At 40.8% G+C, this 20772-nt stretch overlaps 1 protein-coding gene across 1 annotated transcript in view; it reads right to left on the minus strand.

Annotated features, from left to right (window-relative positions):
- Positions 1–4117: 4117 nt before the first annotated feature.
- LOC123765529 (lysosomal-associated transmembrane protein 5) overlaps positions 4118–20772 on the minus strand; it is a 51956-nt gene continuing 35301 nt past the window's right edge. The window contains exons 3-6 of the mRNA XM_045754183.2: positions 20588–20729; positions 12368–12450; positions 5918–6118; positions 4118–5238 (exon numbers count right to left, since the gene is read on the minus strand). Coding sequence (XP_045610139.2) covers positions 5200–5238; positions 5918–6118; positions 12368–12450; positions 20588–20729 — 465 coding nt within the window. The 3' untranslated portion in view covers positions 4118–5199. The remainder of the gene's footprint in view (positions 5239–5917; positions 6119–12367; positions 12451–20587; positions 20730–20772) is intronic.

Genomic DNA, 20772 nt, shown 5'->3' on the forward strand with positions numbered 1-20772 from the left:
TTAGGTAGGGTTGGTTAGGTTCGGTCATATATCTACGTTAATTTTACCTCCAATAAAAAAAAATTGACCTCATACGTAATGAAATGGGTAGCTTTATCATTTCATAAGAAAAAAATTAGAGAAAATATATTATTTCAGGAAAACTTGGCTTATTAGGCAAATCGGGCCTTGCATAGTAGGCTGAGAATTGCGTTCTGGCTACTAGGTACGACATATATATATATATATATATATATATATATATATATATATATATATATATATATATATATATATATATATATATATGTAGGGTTGGTTAGGTTCGGTCATGTATGTACGTTAATTTTAACTCCAATAAAAAAAATTGACCTCATACATAATGAAATGGGTAGCTTTATCATTTCATAAGAAAACAATTTGAGAAAATATATTAATTCAGGAAAACTTGGCTTATTAGGCAAATCGGGCCTTGTATAGTAGGCCGAGAAGTGCGTTCTGGCTACTAGGTACGACATATATATATATATATATATATATATATATATATATATATATATATATATATATATATATATATATATATATATATATATATATATATATATTAGTATATTTTGGTAGCAGTCTTTCCTGTAGACATATATTATTAAATATGACCGAAAAAGTAAGATTAATAATTCTAACACGAATTTTCTCAATCTGCCCTGACAGGTACAAGAGGACTGCCCTGACAGGTTCAAGAGGAGTGTTGTTAACGCATATGTCGACCGTGCTCTCAGCCACAGCTCAGAATGGAAGCAAGTCGACGAAGAACTCTGTAGGGTAAGGCAGGTCCTAGTCAATAACGGCTTCTCCAATGGTTTCATCGAAGACATCATAAGAAGGAAAGTGAAAAGCCATGCAACCTCTGAAGAGACAACTAACATAACACCTATACCCCCTATTAGACTATTTTACAGGAACTTCTTTTCCACAGCTCATAAAACGGAGGAAAGGGTCCTGAAAGATATTGTTAATAGAAACGTTATCCCTACAGACAAAAATCAGAGGATACAACTGACGATTTACTATAAAATCAGAAAAACGGCCAGCCTTCTCATGAGAAACTCTCCAGACACAAAACAGAACGCTTTAAAAGAGACTAACGTCGTCTATGCCTTCAAATGCCCACTTGGGGACTGTAAGCTCCAAAAAACCCAGTATATAGGCAAGACAACAACATCTCTTTCTAGGCGTTTAACGATGCATAAGCAACAGGGCTCCATTAAGGAACATATAATCTCTTCCCACAACCAAACCATCGCCAGAGAAATCCTAGTAAACAACACAGAAATCATCGATAGATACAGCGATAGCAGGCGGCTTGACGTTTGCGAGGCACTACACATCAAGAAGTCAACACCAGCAATCAACAGCCAATTATTGCACAACTATATTCTACCCACCTCAAGACTCCGCTCCAATATAGAAGCATCAAGAAATATGGACCAATAGGCTTTCTACAAACACTTCTATTCAATACCCATTGTTTGTGTTCTGTCTTGTGTTGATACTTTTAATACCCTATTAATATCCCCTCTTGTTCTGTCTTGTGTTAATGCCACATCACCCCTCCCACCTCACTCAAATGTAGATATAAAATCGGAGATACGTAAGTTCTAATCAGTTGTGTATTTGTGAACTAAAGTCTTTGAAAATGTAATAAGTTTTACGAAACGCGCCCGTGTCGCGTCAGACTAGAAATAAAAATGAATTTTGGAGGATTGATTTTTGATTTACCTCCAACAGTGAAGCGTAATGTACGAAAGATTGAGAAAATTCGTGTTAGAATTATTAATCTTACTTTTTCGGTCATATTTAATAATATTATATATATATATATATATATATATATATATATATATATATATATATATATATATATATATATATATATATATATATATATATATATATATATATATATATATATATGTCGTACCTACTAGCCAGAACGCACTTCTCAGCCTACTATGCAAGGCCCGATTTGCCTAATAAGCCAAGTTTTCATGAATTAATGTTTTTTTTACTACCTAACCTACCTAACCTAACCTAACCTAACTTTTTCGGCTACCTAACCGAACCTAACCTATAAAGATAGGTTAGGTTAGGTAGGGTTGGTTAGGTTTGGTCATATATCTACGTTAATTTTAACTCCAATAACAAAAAATTGACCTCATACATAATGAAATGGGTAGCTTTATCATTTCATGAGAAAAAAATTAGAGAAAATATATTAATTCAGGAAAACTTGGCTTATTAGGCAAATTGGGCCTTGTATAGTAGGCTGAGAAGTGCGTTCTGGCTACTAGGTACTACATATATATATATAATATATATATATATATATATATATATATATATATATATATATATATATATATATATTTATATATATATATATATATATATATATATATATATATAATATATATATATATATATATATATATATATATATATATATATATATATATATATATATATATATATATATATATATATATATATATATATATATATATATATATATTTATATATATATATGTCGTACCTAGTAGCCAGAATGCACTTCTCAGCCTACTATGCAGGGCCCGATTTGCCTAATAAGCCAACTTTTTATGAATTAATTGTTTTTCGACGACCTAACCTACCTAACCTAACCTAACCTAACTTTTTCGGCTACCTAACCTAACCTAACCTAACCTATAAAGATAGGTTAGGTTAGGTTAGGTAGGGCTGGTTAGGTTCGGTCATATATCTACATTAATTTTAACTCCAATAAAAAAAAATTGACCTCATACATAATGAAATGGGTAGCTTTATCATTTCATAAGAAAAAAATTAGAGAAAGCATATTAATTCAGGAAAACTTGGCTTATTAGGCAAATCGGGCCTTGCATTGTAGGCTGAAAAGTGAGTTCTGGCTACTAGGTACGACATATATATATATATATATATATATATATATATATATATATATATATATATATATATATATATATATATATATATATATATATATATGTAAGAGGTCAATTTTTTTTTATTGGAGATAAAATTAACGTAGATATATGACCGAACCTAACCAACCCTACCTAACCTAACCTAACCTATCTTTATAGGTTAGGTTAGGTTAGGTAGCCGAAAAAGTTAGGTTAGGTTAGGTTAGGTAGTCGAAAAGCAATTAATTCATGAAAACTTGGCTTATTAGGCAAATCGGGCCTTGCATAGTAAGCTCAGAAGTGAGTTCTGGCTACTAGGTACGACATATATATATATATATATATATATATATATATATATATATATATATATATATATATATATATATATATATATATATATATATATATGTCGTACCTAGTAGCCAGAACGCACTTCTCGGCCTACTATGCAAGGCCCGATTTGCCTAATAAGCCAAGTTTTCCTGAAATAATATATTTTCTCTAATTTTTTTCTTATGAAATGATAAAGCTACCCATTTCATTATGTATGAGGTCAATTTTTTTTATTGGAGTTAAAATTAACGTCGATATATGACCGAACCTAACCAACCCTACCTAACCTAACCTAACCTATCTTTATAGGTTAGGTTAGGTTAGGTAGCCGAGAAAGGTAGGTTAGGTTAGGTTAGGTAGGTTAGGTAGTCGAAAAACCATTAATTCATGAAAACTTTTCTTATTAGGCAAATCGGGCCTTGCATAGTAGGCTGAGAAGTGCGTTCTGGCTACTAGGTACGACATATATATATATATATATATATATATATATATATATATATATATATATATATATATATATATATATATATATATATATATATATAAAATAAACCTACTGTGCTTTTTTATTGTAACAGAACCAGGAATCAAGAAGCTGGTTGTTAAAAGGCAACATCACCCTTCACTGTGATTGGAATGGCGAAACAAATGACATAAACATTGTAAGTGCTGTAGCTTATTTTTGTAAAAGATGTTAAATAAAACATCAAGTGTTTCATTTTATTATTGTCTGTTGTAGGAATGTGTATTACTTGTTTGGTTCCATTAATATGGATTAATATATCGTACTGAAGGAAAGACAAAATAACATAATAAGTACAATAACATTTATTCTGCTAAATATCTTTTAAATATTGATTGTATGCGGCCATTAATAAGGGGCGCTATCAGAAAATGGTAGTGACAGTAAAGAGTTTGGGAACGAAGGGTTAGCAAGTTACAGTCTTAATAACCTAGTTACACCCTTTGATGAGTTATTACATTAACAATTGGTTCGAGAACGACCACATCTACAGTCTCCAGTTTCAAGTTGTACAAACTTATAATACATACCTTACCCCCCCCCCATCCAATGGGAGGCGGCGGCAAGCCTACAATATCACCAGCGAACTGGAGATATTTGTAAAAGATCTGTTGGTAGATCAAATGGGTCCCGGGTTCGTTCTCAACTTACAATCGAGAATTCCAGATTCGAATCCCGGGCAGCAGAAATGGTTGGGCGCATTTCCTATCACCTAAGGCACCCGTTCACCTAGCACTAAGAAGGTACCCAGAAGTTAGTCAGCTTGTTGTAGGGTTGCATCCTGGGCGGGGTCAGTAATTCGACCTTTGGGGGTGGGGGACCCCGATCACGTCATCCTAACGTGTATGAATACACTCTGGCGTCCTGTCCCCCGACACAATGAATAATTATATAAATTATTTAGCATGGATCAATAGGTCTTGTGCAGCCTCCTTACAGTATGATCACAGTATGGCAGGAACAGCACCATCAATGCCCCAACCACAAAGGACTAAATATCACAGAAAGAGAAATTTAAAAATATTTTCAAGAGTAAAAGATGATAGGGCCGTCGGCCCCCTTATTTATAGTTCAAGATAGCATGTATTATCACCCTGAGGTATTTGACAAACACACTACCAGCTAAAACAGACATGGTTATATTCTTATTAAAGATTTTCCAATTCTTTATATACACCAGAATCAACACCTGACCTGGCAACAGTGTACTAATATATTTTTTGTGTTCTCTTCGTATTCACCAACAGTGACTTGTAGAGCAGATGTATATGTCCATGCAAGTATAACTATGTTAACAACAACAGACAGACCAATTCCTAGTAATTCTGAAACTGGCTGAAGTTTCTTCTTATAGAACCGATAATTAGACTGCTACTTCAACACCATATGGCCAGGATTTTCACGTTTCATCTGCAATTATTTAATTTCATAATTACATATATAAACAAACAATTAAACACAATATAGAGTATTTTATAATAATTATTAGTTAAATGCCAACATAAATGTGGTTAATTTTTGGAAAATATGAGTTTAATTAAAATATGTTACATATGAAAATAATTTGCTCCTGATGGCACCATTGATTGTGTTGTAATTTGTTTGCACAAGTGATACTAAGAACATTCTCCCACAGCTCATTGTTTGTAGGTTAAGAGCTCTCCACAGACTGTTTACAGGCAAGGTGCACATCAGTAGCTAATTTGAAGCCTTATCCTATTTATATGACCCCCTGTTGGATCCGCTAATCTCTGAACACCCTGATCTCCAACGAAGAATACAAAAATTATATCGAATCGTTCCATCTTGCCCAGGGTTCGAGTCCCTTTCTCCTTTCTGTACAAAACATGTCATCTTTCAAGTAAATTATTTGCCTTTCCGTAGGATCGTCTTAATATTCGTGACTTGCACGATTCACTAAACTTTAAAAAGGTTTGTAACGTGTTGTTGAGCAAAACAACGGGAGAGTGAAGTGAGGGAGAGTGAGAGAGAGAGAGAGGGGGTTGGGGTTCACTCTCTCACAGTGCCGGCAAAAAGCCTGCAATGTTTTAGTAACGGTAAATATTCAAAATATATGTAATTGACTCACTTCTAAGTAGTGTGTACGGATGACCAGAAGTAAGAATGTGGCCCAGAAGATCCAGGCACCAAACACTATGATGATGATGACCACATACCACCCTGGTAGATGAAGACCGGCGAGTATAATGAGAGCCAAGGCTATGAGTATCAGGATGATGATATTGATCAAGCACATTATCATGTAAGGAATCAGCAGACGTGACTTGTTCTGAAAAATGAAAGAAAATATGTATAAGGCAACTGTTAACTTAATGAAAAAATATATTTATATCAAAATATGTATATGAATAATGAGGATACAGGACATTGTACACAAAAGTTATTATGTTCAGATGACGGGGGTTTTTCAGACGACGGAAACTATATCTTCACTACACACAATCCTTATCACTATAATTGCTGGATTGTAAAAACAAATTAACATATAGAAGATGCAGTGAAAATTTCCTTTCATAGAAAACGAGATTTCACTGCCACGTCGTTATTAAATTCACCAGCTAATTCTGTAGCTGGTGTTCTTATTATTCTTAATACCTTGGTCCATGGACTGTAAACCTTATAAAAACATCTCCCCTTGAATTAACTTTATTATTAGTACCAAAATAGAGTAAATGGGACCATTCTACCTCTTCTTGATATCTTGACAAGAGAGCCAGGGCATCAGTGGAGGAGAGCCAGTAGTCAGCCATTTTAATTAGACAACAGTCGCTGGGGCAAATCTGGCTCCAATAACTCCCTTGGACGGATGTTATTGAGAGTAAATTAGTGTTTCCATTATCAACAAGCAGTCATCATCTAAACAAGCGAAGTGTTCAATTCCGAAATCATATCTATTCATTCTTGGCCAGTACTGTTAGGTAGATAGTATATTTCCGGTTAGGACACGAGACACCGACCAACCCCCCCATGGTGAGCAATATTCTCATCCCCTTATTTAAATTACCAATATTTCCTCTGATATAGCTGTTATATATATATATATATATATATATATATATATATATATATATATATATATATATATATATATATATATATATATATATATATATGTCGTACCTAGTAGCCAGAACACACTTCTCAGCCTACTATGCAAGGCCTGATTTGCCTAATGAGCCAAGTTTTCATGAATTAATTGTTTTTCGACTACCTAACCTACCTAACCTAACTTTTTCGGCTACCTAACCTAACCTAACCTATAAAGATAGGTTAGGTTAGGTTAGAAGGGTTGGTTAGGTTCGGTCATATAACTGCGTTAACTTTAACTCCAATAAAAAAATTGACCTCATACATTATGAAATGGGTAGCTTTATCATTTCATAAGAAAAAAAATAGAGAAAATATATTAATTCAGGAAAACTTGGCTTATTAGGCAAATCAGGCCTTGCATAGTAGGCTGAGAAGTGTGTTCTGGCTACTAGGTACGACATATATATATATATATATATATATGTCGTACCTAGTAGCCAGAACGCACTTCTCAGCCTACTATGCAAGGCCCGATTTGCCTAATAAGCCAAGTTTTCATGAACTAATTGTTTTTCGACGACCTAACCTACCTAACCTAACCTTACCTAACTTTTTCGGTTACCTAACCTAACCTAACCTATAAAGATAGGTTAGGTTAGGTTAGGTAGGGTTGGTTAGGTTTGGTCATATATCTACGTTAATTTTAACTCCAATAATTTTTTTTTTACCTCATACATAATGAAATGAGTAGCTTTATCATTTCATAAGAAAAAAATTTGAGAAAATATATATTTTCAGGAAAACTTGGCTTATTAGGCAAATCGGGCCTTGCATAGTAGGCTGAAAAGTGCGTTCTGGCTACTAGGTACGACATATATATATATATATATATATATATATATATATATATATATATATATATATATATATATATATATATATATAGTATTTCTGCTTTTATTTGTGAGTGCTCTTTGGCAGGTGGAACAGAAGAGGAACAATAATTAACACTAGGAATCTAGTACTCCAGTTGATAAGCTGGAGGGCAGCTACACCTAAAGTGTGTCGACTGGCTTATTCATCAGTGTTCATACTGGTTGTCTAGGATATAATAACAATAAGATAAGGCCTCTCATTTTAAGTTTCCTATGTAGTCTAATACTGTAGTGAATGTTTACTAACCAATAATTTAAATGGTTGACTACATGTGAACCATAAATCCCCCATAATGTGCAAAGGCGTCGATTTGTTTGAATTTTAAAAAATACAGTCCACTTTACACCATCATACAATTTGCTATCGATATATATATATATAAATTAACGTAAATATAAATTACCATATTAACTCATATAAATTAAATATATATAAATCTTACAGGTCCATTCCCCACACCGTCCCCTCATCCTCCCGACCATTCTCCGCTCCCCTCGTCCTCCCCACCATCCCAAACTCCCCACTCCCCTAGTCCTCTCCACCATTCCTCCCTCCCCGGTCCCCTTGTCCTCCCCACCATCCCCCACTTCCCTGTACCCACGTCACCCCCACCATCCCCTACTCTCCCGTCCCCTCGTCCTCCCCACCATCCCCTACTCTCCCGTCCCCTCGTCCTTCCCACTATTCCCCCCCTGCTCGTCCCCTCGTCCTACCCACCATCCCCCACTCCCCCATCCCCTCTTCCTCCCCAACATCCCCTCGTTCCCTCTTTCAAAAAAACACATGTTTTTTACCTGTCACAGGCATGGCATCTCTATAGTAGGTATATAAAAACATGCGCGTATTCGAATGGAACGTTGTGTAAAAATTTCAAAGCAATCGGTAAAGAGGTTTCGGAGAGTTCCCTCACATGAAAACTCACTTGAAAAACAATTTAAAAAAAAAGTTTTTACCTATCACAAACGTGACATCGACATAATAGGTATATAAAAACAAAGGTGTATTCGAATGCAATGTTGTGTTAAAGTTTCAAAGCAATCGGTAAAGAGGTTTCGGAGATTTACCGCACATGAAAAACATGAAAATCAAAATTAAAAAAAAAAAAGTTTTTACCTGTCACAGACGTGACATCTATATAGTACGCATATAACAACACGCGCCTATTCGAATGGATCGTTGTGTCAGAATGTCAAATGACACTGAATATATTTAGACATGTACATGCATTTGAAAACGGGTAGGAGTATGCTTATACTTTTAGATAGAAATAGACACAGGTAGGGCGGTACAGGCAGGGCTAGAGTGCCCCCACTACAGGCAGGGCGAGAGTGCCCTTACTACAGGCAGGGCGAGAGTGCCCTTACTACAGGCAGGGCGAGAGTGCCCTTACTACAGGCAGGGTGAGAGTGCCCCCACTACAGGCAAGGCGAGAGTGCCCCCACTACAGGCAGAGCGAGAGTGCCCCCACTACAGGCAGGGCGAGAGTGCCCCCACTACAGGTAGGGCGAGAGTGCCCTTACTACAGGCAGGGCGAGAGTGCCCTTACTACAGGCAGGGCGAGAGTACCCTTACTACAGGCAGGGCGAGAGTGCCCTTACTACAGGCAGGGTGAGAGTGCCCCCACTACAGGCAAGGCGAGAGTGCCCCCACTACAGGCAGAGCGAGAGTGCCCCCACTACAGGCAGGGCGAGAGTGCCCCCACTACAGGCAGGGTGAGAGTGCCCTTACTACAGGCAGGGCGAGAGTGCCCCCACTACAGGCAGGGCGAGAGTGCCCCCACTACAGGCAGGGCGAGAGTGCCCCCACTACAGGCAGGGCGAGAGTGCCCCAACTACAGGCAGGGCGAGAGTGCCCTCCGCTACAGGCAGGGCGAGAGTGCCCCCACTACAGGCAAGGCGAGAGTGCCCCCACTACAGGCAGAGCGAGAGTGCCCCCACTACAGGCAGGGCGAGAGTGCCCCCACTACAGGCAGGGTGAGAGTGCCCTTACTACAGGCAGGGCGAGAGTGCCCCCACTACAGGCAGGGCGAGAGTGCCCTCCGCTACAGGCAGGGCGAGAGTGCCCCCACTACAGGCAGGGCGAGAGTGCCCTCCGCTACAGGCAGGGCGAGAGTGCCCTCCGCTACAGACAGAGCGAGAGTGCCCTCCGCTACAGGCAGGGCGAGAGTGCCCTCCGCTACAGGCAGGGCGAGAGTGCCCCCACTACAGGCAGGGCGAGAGTGCCCTCCGCTACAGGCAGGGCGAGAGTGCCCTCCGCTACAGACAGAGCGAGAGTGCCCTCCGCTACAGGCAGGGCGAGAGTGCCCTCCGCTACAGGCAGGGCGAGAGTGCCCCCACTACAGGCAGGGCGAGAGTGCCCCCACTACAGGCAGGGCGAGAGTGCCCTCGGCTACAGGCAGGGTAGACAGTTCAGATACAAGCAGTGGACCAGGAGGGCCTCAACTAGGCCAGGTCTGTGTTCCCAATAATATACGTGCATGAGAAGAAGTCACATGTGTACTTCTGCAGTTACTTAGTTTGTACAACCAACAGACACACCTGGATGTCTTAAGGGAAGCAACATATGTGCATACGTATTGTTGGAGATTTCCAGCACTTAATTACTAACATTCTGTACCTTAAGAAACTATTTTTGTACTGTGTAATATAATTTACTAACTCTAAATAGATAGTTTAGTAATATTGAGTTTAATTTGTTAAGGCGTAATATCCTCTCATTTCTCATCAATTTTTGTCAGGTGTTGCATCGGCCCACACGACTATAGGGAAATATTTACATTCACGAGAATTATATTAAGTTCTCCTTATTTCACATTCTTTAATGAGAATTATTATTTAATAATCGTATTGTCTTGAATATACTCGGCGAATTAAAGCTGATAATATGTTTTTATTCGATTAAACAATATAGTTTATTAGCTGGTAATAGTTCATACAGTTATTAATTGTTACTCCAGCGTTGAGCGAGAGTGCCCCCTTATGACTGAATTTTTGTCTAGCACTGTCTTCTATCGAATAGCGTTCATTTAATGATTAAGAAACGAGAATTTATATATTGTCAAATTAGACAAATTAAATCTCTGTAATTTCTGATAAACCCTAGTTCCATAAACCCTATAAATTAAATAAATCATAGAAAATATTTAGCGCGTCTCAACACGACTGCGCATGCGCGAGCGACCCGAGAGAGAAGGAGGGGGACTCGGCATGTGACGCCATGATCAGGGAGAGTGTCTGGAGGCTGAGCGTATCATCATCTTAATAGATAATCATCCGTGCATCTACGGACACCATCAACACGCAGCAGCTTCATTATCTCACAGACACCGTGTCCGGCTAACCAGTTTGTCCTTACTGCATTTTTGTATCCACATTCAATCAGTTAGTTAGGACGGTTAGTCGTCATGAGCATACCCTATAAAACAAACCTGTAAGTTTCATTCTCCTTATCTCCTCACATTAATTTCTATGAATACGTGTAGAATCATATGTTTTAAGAGACGATAACTTCTGCAACGATCACGTGTTCCCAGAGTAGCCTACTGAAACAAGGTTACGGCGACGAGTTTACGAGTTTCCGAGACACATGTTACTGTTCCTACTAACAGCTAAGCTGGTTTTCCCCTTTTTGTAGATAGCCTGTATTCATTGATTTAATAATATCATATTCCTACATATTAATTATATATGTGATTTATGAATTGATGCGCATTAGCATCTCATTATTTTATTATGTGAAGTGCATTAACTTCTCTTTACCAATTAATTCCCCCCCCCCCACGAAAGTGTGTGGAAGGATTTGGCTCTATAGTTTACAGTAAACTACAGTTCATTTATTATACATTAATAAATTTCAGTTACACTTTATATAAGAGATCCATAGGCACTGGTTCTTTAATTTATTTTCTTTTCATAAGAATGGTCCTTCGAATTATATATTATATTATTAGCACTATTCTGGAGCCAGATTTTCCCACATGAATAAATATGAATATGATGATGAATTAGAAATATGAGTAAGGATGTGAATGAATATGGTTAAGAGTATGGGGCATACTCTGTTGGGATCAAGATGACGTAGACTCGTCTAAGTTCCTGTAGTTGAACTAATAATAATAATATTATTATGATCACTCATTCAGTTACTTGCCAGACACAGCAATGCTTAACCTGATTGATCAAGTGATGATATACATCACTCAATGTGCCACGGCAGCATATTACCATTCCTTCATAGTAAATAGTTTGCTTAATGTCTTTTTTTTGTTTTTCAAAATTCAGTAATGTAAAACACATGGAAACACCTTAAATAACATGCTATGCTTATTATCTAGAAATCATGTAAATGCTAATTGTTTGCATTATTAAAATTACAACAAAAATGAAAATAAATGTCAAAGTGAACAGATATGAAACAAAATTGCATTAAATAAAGATGTTATAAACTGGACTTAAAATCCAAAAGAAGAAAACAAACAAAATGTGTATTTTGATGGATTTCTTTAAGCGACATCCACACCATCTGAGGATAACATCATAGATATAAATCTTACCTTGAAAATGCCACAGATGAGAATGATGCTCAATATCAGTTGAATGAAGCTCGTCACTACATCAACGCCCACAAGTCCAAAGACTGTAACATACATAAAATAAATAAATGTCGTTTCCCTCTTAAATACATTATTGTGTTATGTTTCAGAACACGTGAGTACGTATTATATCATATATTATGATACATTACGGCACATATTATGATACATTACAGCAACTGAAATATGCATTACAGCACATATTATGATATGACACATATTGTAGCATATATTATGATACTTTACTGCACATATTATGAGATGACACATTGTAGTATATATTATGATATATTGCAACATAATATGAGATGATACATATTGCAGAACATATCATGATACATTACAACACTTTGTAGCACATATTATGATACATTGCAACACATATTGTAGCACATATTATGTTACATTATAACACATATTATGAAACATTATTACAGATATTGTAGCAATTTTTTTTTTTTAATTTTGCCCCGAGGGGCGAGGTTATTGGGCAGCGCCACTCATCCATCGAGTGGACACACCGCCAAAGCAGCATTTATAACACCCCCCAGAAGGAAGAAAACCCGCTGGGTTGTTCATCCTATCACTTGTACCCAGACACCACTGGGACTTGCTTAACTGTCTCAAGTGAACAGTTTATCAAACAAGAAGATTAACATTTGTCAATCTTTAAAATCTTACGTTATCATGCGGGTGCAAAATGGGGGAATCATTTAAGAGCAGTATCTATATTTGACAAATAGTATTTTCCTAACTCAAACAATGTGGGGTTTATTATTCTACACATATTTTTAATGACTCTTAGTGTTCACATTCTCTCAGGTAGTGGTCAAGACGGTGAACGTCACTCTCGCCACAGATTGCCCGAAACGCTATGCGTACTAGTGGCTTTAGGTATTGTATGTATTACCTCTATCTTTAAATCTAACAGAATGTTTGTACTGTAACGCTGCAACTATGTATATACTGTTCCTAAATAAATTATTATTATTATTATAGATTCTGCAACTTCGCTGCTCAACTGTTGCTTCCATTCCGAATCTCCATGGATACTTGTATCAAAGATGGATTCTTGCTATTACTGATTTCCTCCTGTGGCCAATTCCTCTTCGTCCATAATGATTGAGATTTCCAGCTGCAACCATATTGTACCAGCGTATAGATTCACTGATTTTGTTCTTCTACCCTTCTTTCCTCAGTTACGTTGTCATGGTGATGTTGGATGATAATACCTCTAATTTGTAGAAGAATCTTGGGTATGAAGTTTTCAATATGGTCTCCTTCAGCAGCGAGCACATTTGCTCACTCATTTCCACAAATTCCAACATGGAAAGAGATCCACAGAAATTTGACAACTCTTCCCTGATTGGATAGTATTCCCACAGCTCTTAATTTCTGCGACTATTACAAGAATTTCTGCCCGATTTTTACTAAGGCTTTGTAGTGCTGCTTTAAACAAAACACTGTTAGTGTTTCGTTCAAAGAATCTTGATGCCATAACAATGGCAGTTATCTCTGCTTGAGCTGAAGAGCTCAATATGTGCTTTTTCTACTCCTTCCCAGTGCTATATAGTCGTAATGGCTTGGCGCTTTCTCCTGATAATTCCTTCCTTCATATCTGCATTGAAAGGCATTAGCCTTAATTACAGTGTAAGTTGCACCAGCCCTGCCATTGACAGGATTAGATGACCCATCAGTTTAGATTTGATCTAACTCATTTCTGGCTTCTTTATAAATTTCCTCAAGATACTCGTGCCTCATTTCTTGTGGTATCATGTTGGATTTTTTCGTTGTCATCTCATTGATAATAATCCTGCAAGGGTCATCATCTTAGGAAGGATGACTCCTCTACAGGCATAAGCTCACAAGCTTGCTAGCAGGTTCTTCGAGGTATCTTGAGATGATTTCGGGGCTTAGCGACCCGCGGCCCGATCCTCGACCAGGCCTCCTTGTTGTTACACAAGTCTGAGGTAGCAGACTGATCTGTGATGCCATTTCCCCTTCGGCTTCCCGGAGCTATCCGGGCTGATATGAATATATTAGACCCCTGGCATCAGTCAAAGCGGATGGAGTTCTAGGCCTACCAGGGGACCATGAGCCAGAACCTGGTTCCCCTCAAAGTGGCACGAGGAGCAATGGCCTATTGAAACCCCCGTGTGCTTGGAAGTATTCTATGTCTGCCATCGACCGGATCAGGCACCCAGAAAGGTAGGCACCCTAAAACAAACAACTATCTTGTTAAAAAATATTGCTATCGAAAGCCGAACTATTGGGTAGAACTCCCAAAACGAAAAACGAGCAAACGAGCATGACGTCACCACTGTCACTGAACCGCCGCCTGTGCAGTTCCCCCTCCCCGGGAGAAGGAAGGGAGAGCCCTAGACCCCCGTGCTGACCAGCCACACCTTCCTTCCCAGTTCATCAGTTCCATCAGTTCTGTGGCTGATGTGAGACCTGGCGGTTGTGCGGCTCTGACTCTAGACTTGTATCAGTGCTGTACCTTGTGGTTGTGGTCCTGTTCGTTGGTGGTGTGCGTGCCAGGAGTATTTTCACCAGTACTCTGGCTGCATGCGCCTAGAGTTCTCTTCCCTATGTGCCCTGTAAGTACTGCCCTTGTGGCTTGGGGTTCTCTTCCACAAGTCTGTCGGGATCCACCTCTACCATGGTATTTTGCTGCTCGGTGATTGCCCGCCCTTGGAGTCAGCTGAAGCAATTAGTAGTTCACTTGGTAGTTTAGGGTGCTGGTTAGCAGTACCTTACCTGGGCTTCCCCTAGCAGAGCATCTAAGGGCCCTGGAAAACTCCACTGGGGCTCAGTGGTCCGATGGATGCATCCCATTGATCCCATCTTGCTTCGTGCGAGTTTGAAGGTTGCCCCTAGTCTCAGGGGGACGATCACAGCTTGTTCCTCCATCATGCTGCCTGTTAGATCAGTGACACCTTCGACCTGGAGTCCTGCAAGTGGTGTTGCTTGCATGTACTCCAGTTCACCCAATCTACTGATTTTGATATTCGGGTGCAGGCAGCTTCGGTGTTGCATGCACGTTTTAGGTTGCTGCAACGCACTAGATTGGCTGCTCACCCGGATGCCGCTAAGGCTGCCCCATTTTGGTTATAGGGATCGACTCGGACTTGGGGGTGTTAGACTCCTTGTCTCTGTTTTTTTCGCGCCCCCTAGTCCTTTTCCTGCTATTGTTCGACCTGTTTCTCCCCCCTTTCCTCCCTGCTTCTGGCTCCGAAACGTCTGAGGGCTTCGGAGTCCGGGCAGAGTTAAGTTGGTGGTGAGACTCGAGCAGTTTCAGGGGATGCCGCATCCGATGCGGTGTCGGAGGCATTCGAGCCCGTTTCTCCAGCTGGTGCTTCAAGGTCTGACCAGTGGGCGCCCTCCCTTCCAGCTTTTCCAGCGGTTTCTGCCTTTTCCTTTGAGGCAGAGGGAATGAAGGACAACTCCGCCCCGGATCCTTATGTGGAGGTTCTTGGAGCGTGGGAGGGGCTGACTTGGGCCCCTGTTTGAACCCGCTTGAGGTTCCCTCTGAATGGGGCTTGTTGCTGCAGGGAGTGTGGGTTTTCTTATCCTTGTACGAATCTCATATGGCGTCAACCCCTCCCCGGGTTCAGTTCCAGGTTCCCTTGGGTACTTTGGTTCTTTTCTTCAGGAGGTATTCGGTCTCCTGTATCTCATCTCATGAGGTACAGGAGACCATTGAAGCTTACTTCCTGTGCGACCCGAATTATGCCTCGATAATGGATCCTTCCTCTTTCGAGTTCGGTTCTTCTTTTCCTTACTGGGTGCATTACGAGGTTCTGGAGTTGTCCTGGTTGGCAGAGAGTCTTGTTTTTCATTGGGGCATGGCATACGTTCTGTCGGTCCTGCACGCTTGAGTGGTGAGAGGCCCTTGTGGTGGTTTAGGTTTACCTGGGTTCAGGTCTACACATGGAGTCTGAATGCCTCAATGCGTGTTTTTCGCCCATGCCTTTCTGTGAGATGTTGGCCTAGTGCAGCTTCACGTGCAGGTTTGATCCCTTTCGGCTGCCCTGGTCGCTGACGACTTGCACACCCGTGACCATTTGACGTCGGTCTTACATTTCTTCTTCCTTCTCGAGCTGTCTTCGGACTGACTTGAGGACGTATAGGCGCTCGGGGCCGATCTTGGGTCTGGTGCACTGCTCTCGGTGGTGCGGGTGTCGGCTGCCCTGTTGAAGCTGTTTATGCCAATCCTACGGGAGGTGGTTTCTCTGTTCTTGGCTTCTCAACTTGCATGCTGGCAGGTGGTGCTCTCTCATTTCGTGGAATCTGGTTGGGCCCTGGCTCTTAGGTGTTCTACACCTTTTTGGCCTTTGCTGTTTGCAGAGTCTGTGGTGGTGCAGTATCTGCAAGCAGCTTCTTCGAGTTGTCGTCCCATGTCCATCTTCTTGGTTCCCTGGGGGCCCATGGGGGGGGGGGTTCTTCCCAGAGGGGTCGTGTCAGGGCTTCGGGGTTCCTCCCGTCGTGGTAGGCCAGTTGTGCCAGTTTCGGAGTCGGCGCAGACTTCAGAACTGACGACGAATGGTCAACGCTGTGATTGCTCTGCTTGTAAGTCGGCTTCACGTAAGGGGCATTGACTCTTTCGTGGTTCATCCCATTGATGGGGCGATGGGGAGAGGCTCGCGCTGTTCGCCCATGCCTGGTCTGACGATTTGTGGGCGTTTCGGTCGTTTCTTGCGGCCTGTGGTGGTGTTGGGTGGCCCCTCCCTATTTGGGGAGTTCGGGGCTGTCAGAGCAGGACTCCTCTCTTGCGCTCTGTCGGGTCATGTTGGAGTGCATTCGCTTGGGCGTGGTCGTAACGTCTTCGTCCCTCAGGTGGGTTTCCCACCTATTTCCAGTTCCGAAACGGGACCGTGCGGACCTGCGGTTCATTCTAGACTTGTCACATTTGAACCCCTGGGTCTATTGCCTCTCCTTTCGGATGTCTGCTCTGTCCCAGGTCCGTCTTCTCTTGGAGCCAGGTGTTTGGATGGTGTTCCTGGATCTCAGAGATGCGTATTGGCACATCCTGATTCATTTGGGGTTCAGGGACTGGCTCAGTTTTGTTGTAGGGCGTCAGGCTTACCGCTTTCATTGTCTTTCCGTGTTACGGACCCGAGCCCAGCGTCGTAGCACGGAGCAGCGACGTCCACGCCATCTGTGAGTCAGCTCCCGAAACCCCCTCCAAATAGACGACGCCATCTAGCGAGGACGGGATATACCGGCCACAGGGGTTGGTTTCCCGTCTTAATCAGCTAGTGACATAACCGCTGCTGACCTCTGGTGAGGTGACGCTTAGACAGCAACGCCATCTATGGAGTGGATAGGCGGGCGTTTGTGTTTAAGCCTGTAAGTGAGGTACCCTAGGGTGTCCCTAGTACTGATGACGTGTCTGATTACAGAGTCGACCTGGGACTGCTGGATTGGACGATGGGCAGTCTACCCAAGGCAGCCATAGTATCTCCACGTGTTTGCTGCAGCAGCTGTGAGTCACCTCCCGGATGAACACTGTTGTGTTAGCCTGCCTGTGAGGTGGCAGAACCAGGAATTGTCGTACCCGGGGCTGACTGGTGGAGAAGACTAGCCACTGGGGTGTTGTTGAGAAAGGAGAGTGATCTGTGGAATCACACGAGGCTCCTGCCTAGGGCTCACAACCCTAGTATCGGTCGTGGAGTGGCCTACGTGGCGGAGCGGATTGGAACCTGCCAGCTACAGGCTGGATTTGTGGTTGAAGGCCTCCACGATGGTACACCCAGTGGGACTGTGATTTGGGTGGCCTGAGGCCAGGGTAGACTCGCTGAAGGAATCGAAGGATTCATCGTGAGGCCACAAGAAGAAAACCAGGGCTACTCGTCTTGAGCACCGTGGAACATTCTGCGTCTTCAGAGGAAGACGATTCTGCACATTGAACATTTATACCCCCCGTGTGACAGTATATATATTTATTTATTGGTGGTGGTAATTATATATTTAATTTGGTGTATTTGTATCCCTTCCCCTTTAATTTACTTGCGTTACGGAACACACCCCTTGAAAGCCACTACTAACTTGGGGCCGGATACCCAAACTCTACTAACATCAGAGAAGAACCCCAGTTGCGACCCAATAGGGCTGTAACATTCAGTCACCTTGGATCTGGCACCTGTGTGTTCACATGCCTTACCCGGGACGTGGTGGCCTGTCTGCGTCTCTTAGGGGTTCCGTCTGCTCGCCAGGGATTTGGTTCTTTCCCTATTCGCTGGGTTTTGGTTCCTGGTGAACTGGAGGAAGTCCCATCTGGGTCCCTCTCAGGTTCGGTCTTGGCTGGGTCTTGTTTGGGACTCTTGGTCCACTTCTTTTTCTCTAACTCTGGAGGCTCTGGTGTCGCTAAGGCCCCGAATTCGCCTGTTTCTTGGAAGGCTCCCGGGGTCAAGAAGTGGTTGCTCGAGGGTTTGTGTGGGAGTCTGAACTTTGCCGTAATGGTCAACCCGCTGGATCGGGTTTGGCTTCGTCGGCTGTTCTGGTTCATTCGGGGACGTCCCTTCTGCCTCTCTCGTGATCGCTGGGTTTGGTCTCCGAGTGCCTTAGGTTGGCTGCGTCGCCAGCTTTTTCTTTGGGCTATTAAGGGTTCATTGCCTTCCTCGATGTGTTCATGAACGCGTCGTCTCTTGGCTGGGGCTTTGTGACCAGTACTCACCAGGGACGGTGGGGTCCGTCCTTCTGTCGGGCACACAGCACGGTGCGGGAGTTTGCAGCTGTATGGATGTTACTTTGGAGCATTCGGGGCTCGCGGATCGACGATCTGGCTCCACTCGGACTGCTCCCCGATGGTTCATTGCCTGAATCGTGGGCATTCGATGTAGTCCTTGGCTCTTTGGGGCTGGTCGCTTCATGCAAATCGTCTCCTGAGTTCTCAGGGTTTGGCTCTCCTGGCCCTCTCCGTTTGGCTCTTACAACACATATCATGGCATGACACATATTGTAGCACATATTATGATACATTACAACACATGTTATGACAAGAAACATATTGTAATGCATATTATGACATTCAGTCTAGTTTTATGATACATTAAACCAAATATTGTTACATGTGATACAATGTATCACATATGCTATAATGTGAGTACATAATACATATGTGATAATATTATAATATCACATATGCGTTTTATATTATATTATTATAATATAATATTATATTGCACATATGTCTTAATGTGATTATAATATATTTTCTATATTATGATATAATGGCCTATATAATGACAACTTATAATATATAACACACAGCATGGCATAATTATAGCATTTATTGTAACACATATTGTAGTTTATATCACAGCACATATTATTTGTAATACATTATGACACATAATATGACATGTCTTATGACATGCAATGACACAACTTGCTGGATACAGAGAAGCACCTATTATGACAAATAACATCTCACATCATTATATCCCAAATTATACTCATTTTTACATTATGATTCATTTAATCACATATTATGATTACGTTAACATATATTGATTCAGTGATTGATTCATTGTACCATTATTGATTAATTGTACCATTATTGATCCATTGTACCATTATTGATTCATTGTACCATTATTGATCCATTGTACCATTGTTGATTCATTGTACCATTATTGATCCATTGTACCATTATCGATTCTTTGATAGTCTTGTGATTATATTTCATCATATACCATGATTCATTTTATCACTTTGTAATTCATTGTCACATTTATGATTCATTGGGCAACATATTCGGGTAATTATAGTACATGACATGGCATATACAATATGATGTATATGCCCGAAACTGCCCGAAACGCTTTGCGTAATAGTGGCTTTAGGCATTGTATGTACTAGCTCTATCTATTAATCCAACAAACTTTGTGAAATCTCTTGTATGTATGTACCTTACCTAAATAAACATTTATTTATTTATTTATTTATGATATATTATTCTACACATATCAGCCCATTATGGTGTATAATGCATATATTATGTCATATTCTGTAGAACACTATATTTCAGTTAATATGTCATATTATTGCATAATGACACATCATGTTGCATATTAAACATATTATGGTAGCTAATCCAGAACATAGCCATCAATATGGAAATGAATACAAAATGTACCATAAACGAATCAAGGGGTCAGGAATTCGTATACATACTCAAATTCAGCATCAGATGTGCACACTCGGTGAATACTTCTGCACTATGAGTTTGGCCAGAGCAGAGTTGGTGAGCCAGTTGGTGCGCCGTCCCATTAATCGCGATGCGTATGAAGTTGATGATATTCAGGATGGCACTGATCTGAAGCATTATTGTGTCGTTACAAAGGGAAGATGGCTTAGTT

The sequence above is a fragment of the Procambarus clarkii genome, chromosome 30, assembly GCF_040958095.1.
Source record: "Procambarus clarkii isolate CNS0578487 chromosome 30, FALCON_Pclarkii_2.0, whole genome shotgun sequence".
Lineage (NCBI taxonomy): Eukaryota > Metazoa > Arthropoda > Malacostraca > Decapoda > Cambaridae > Procambarus > Procambarus clarkii.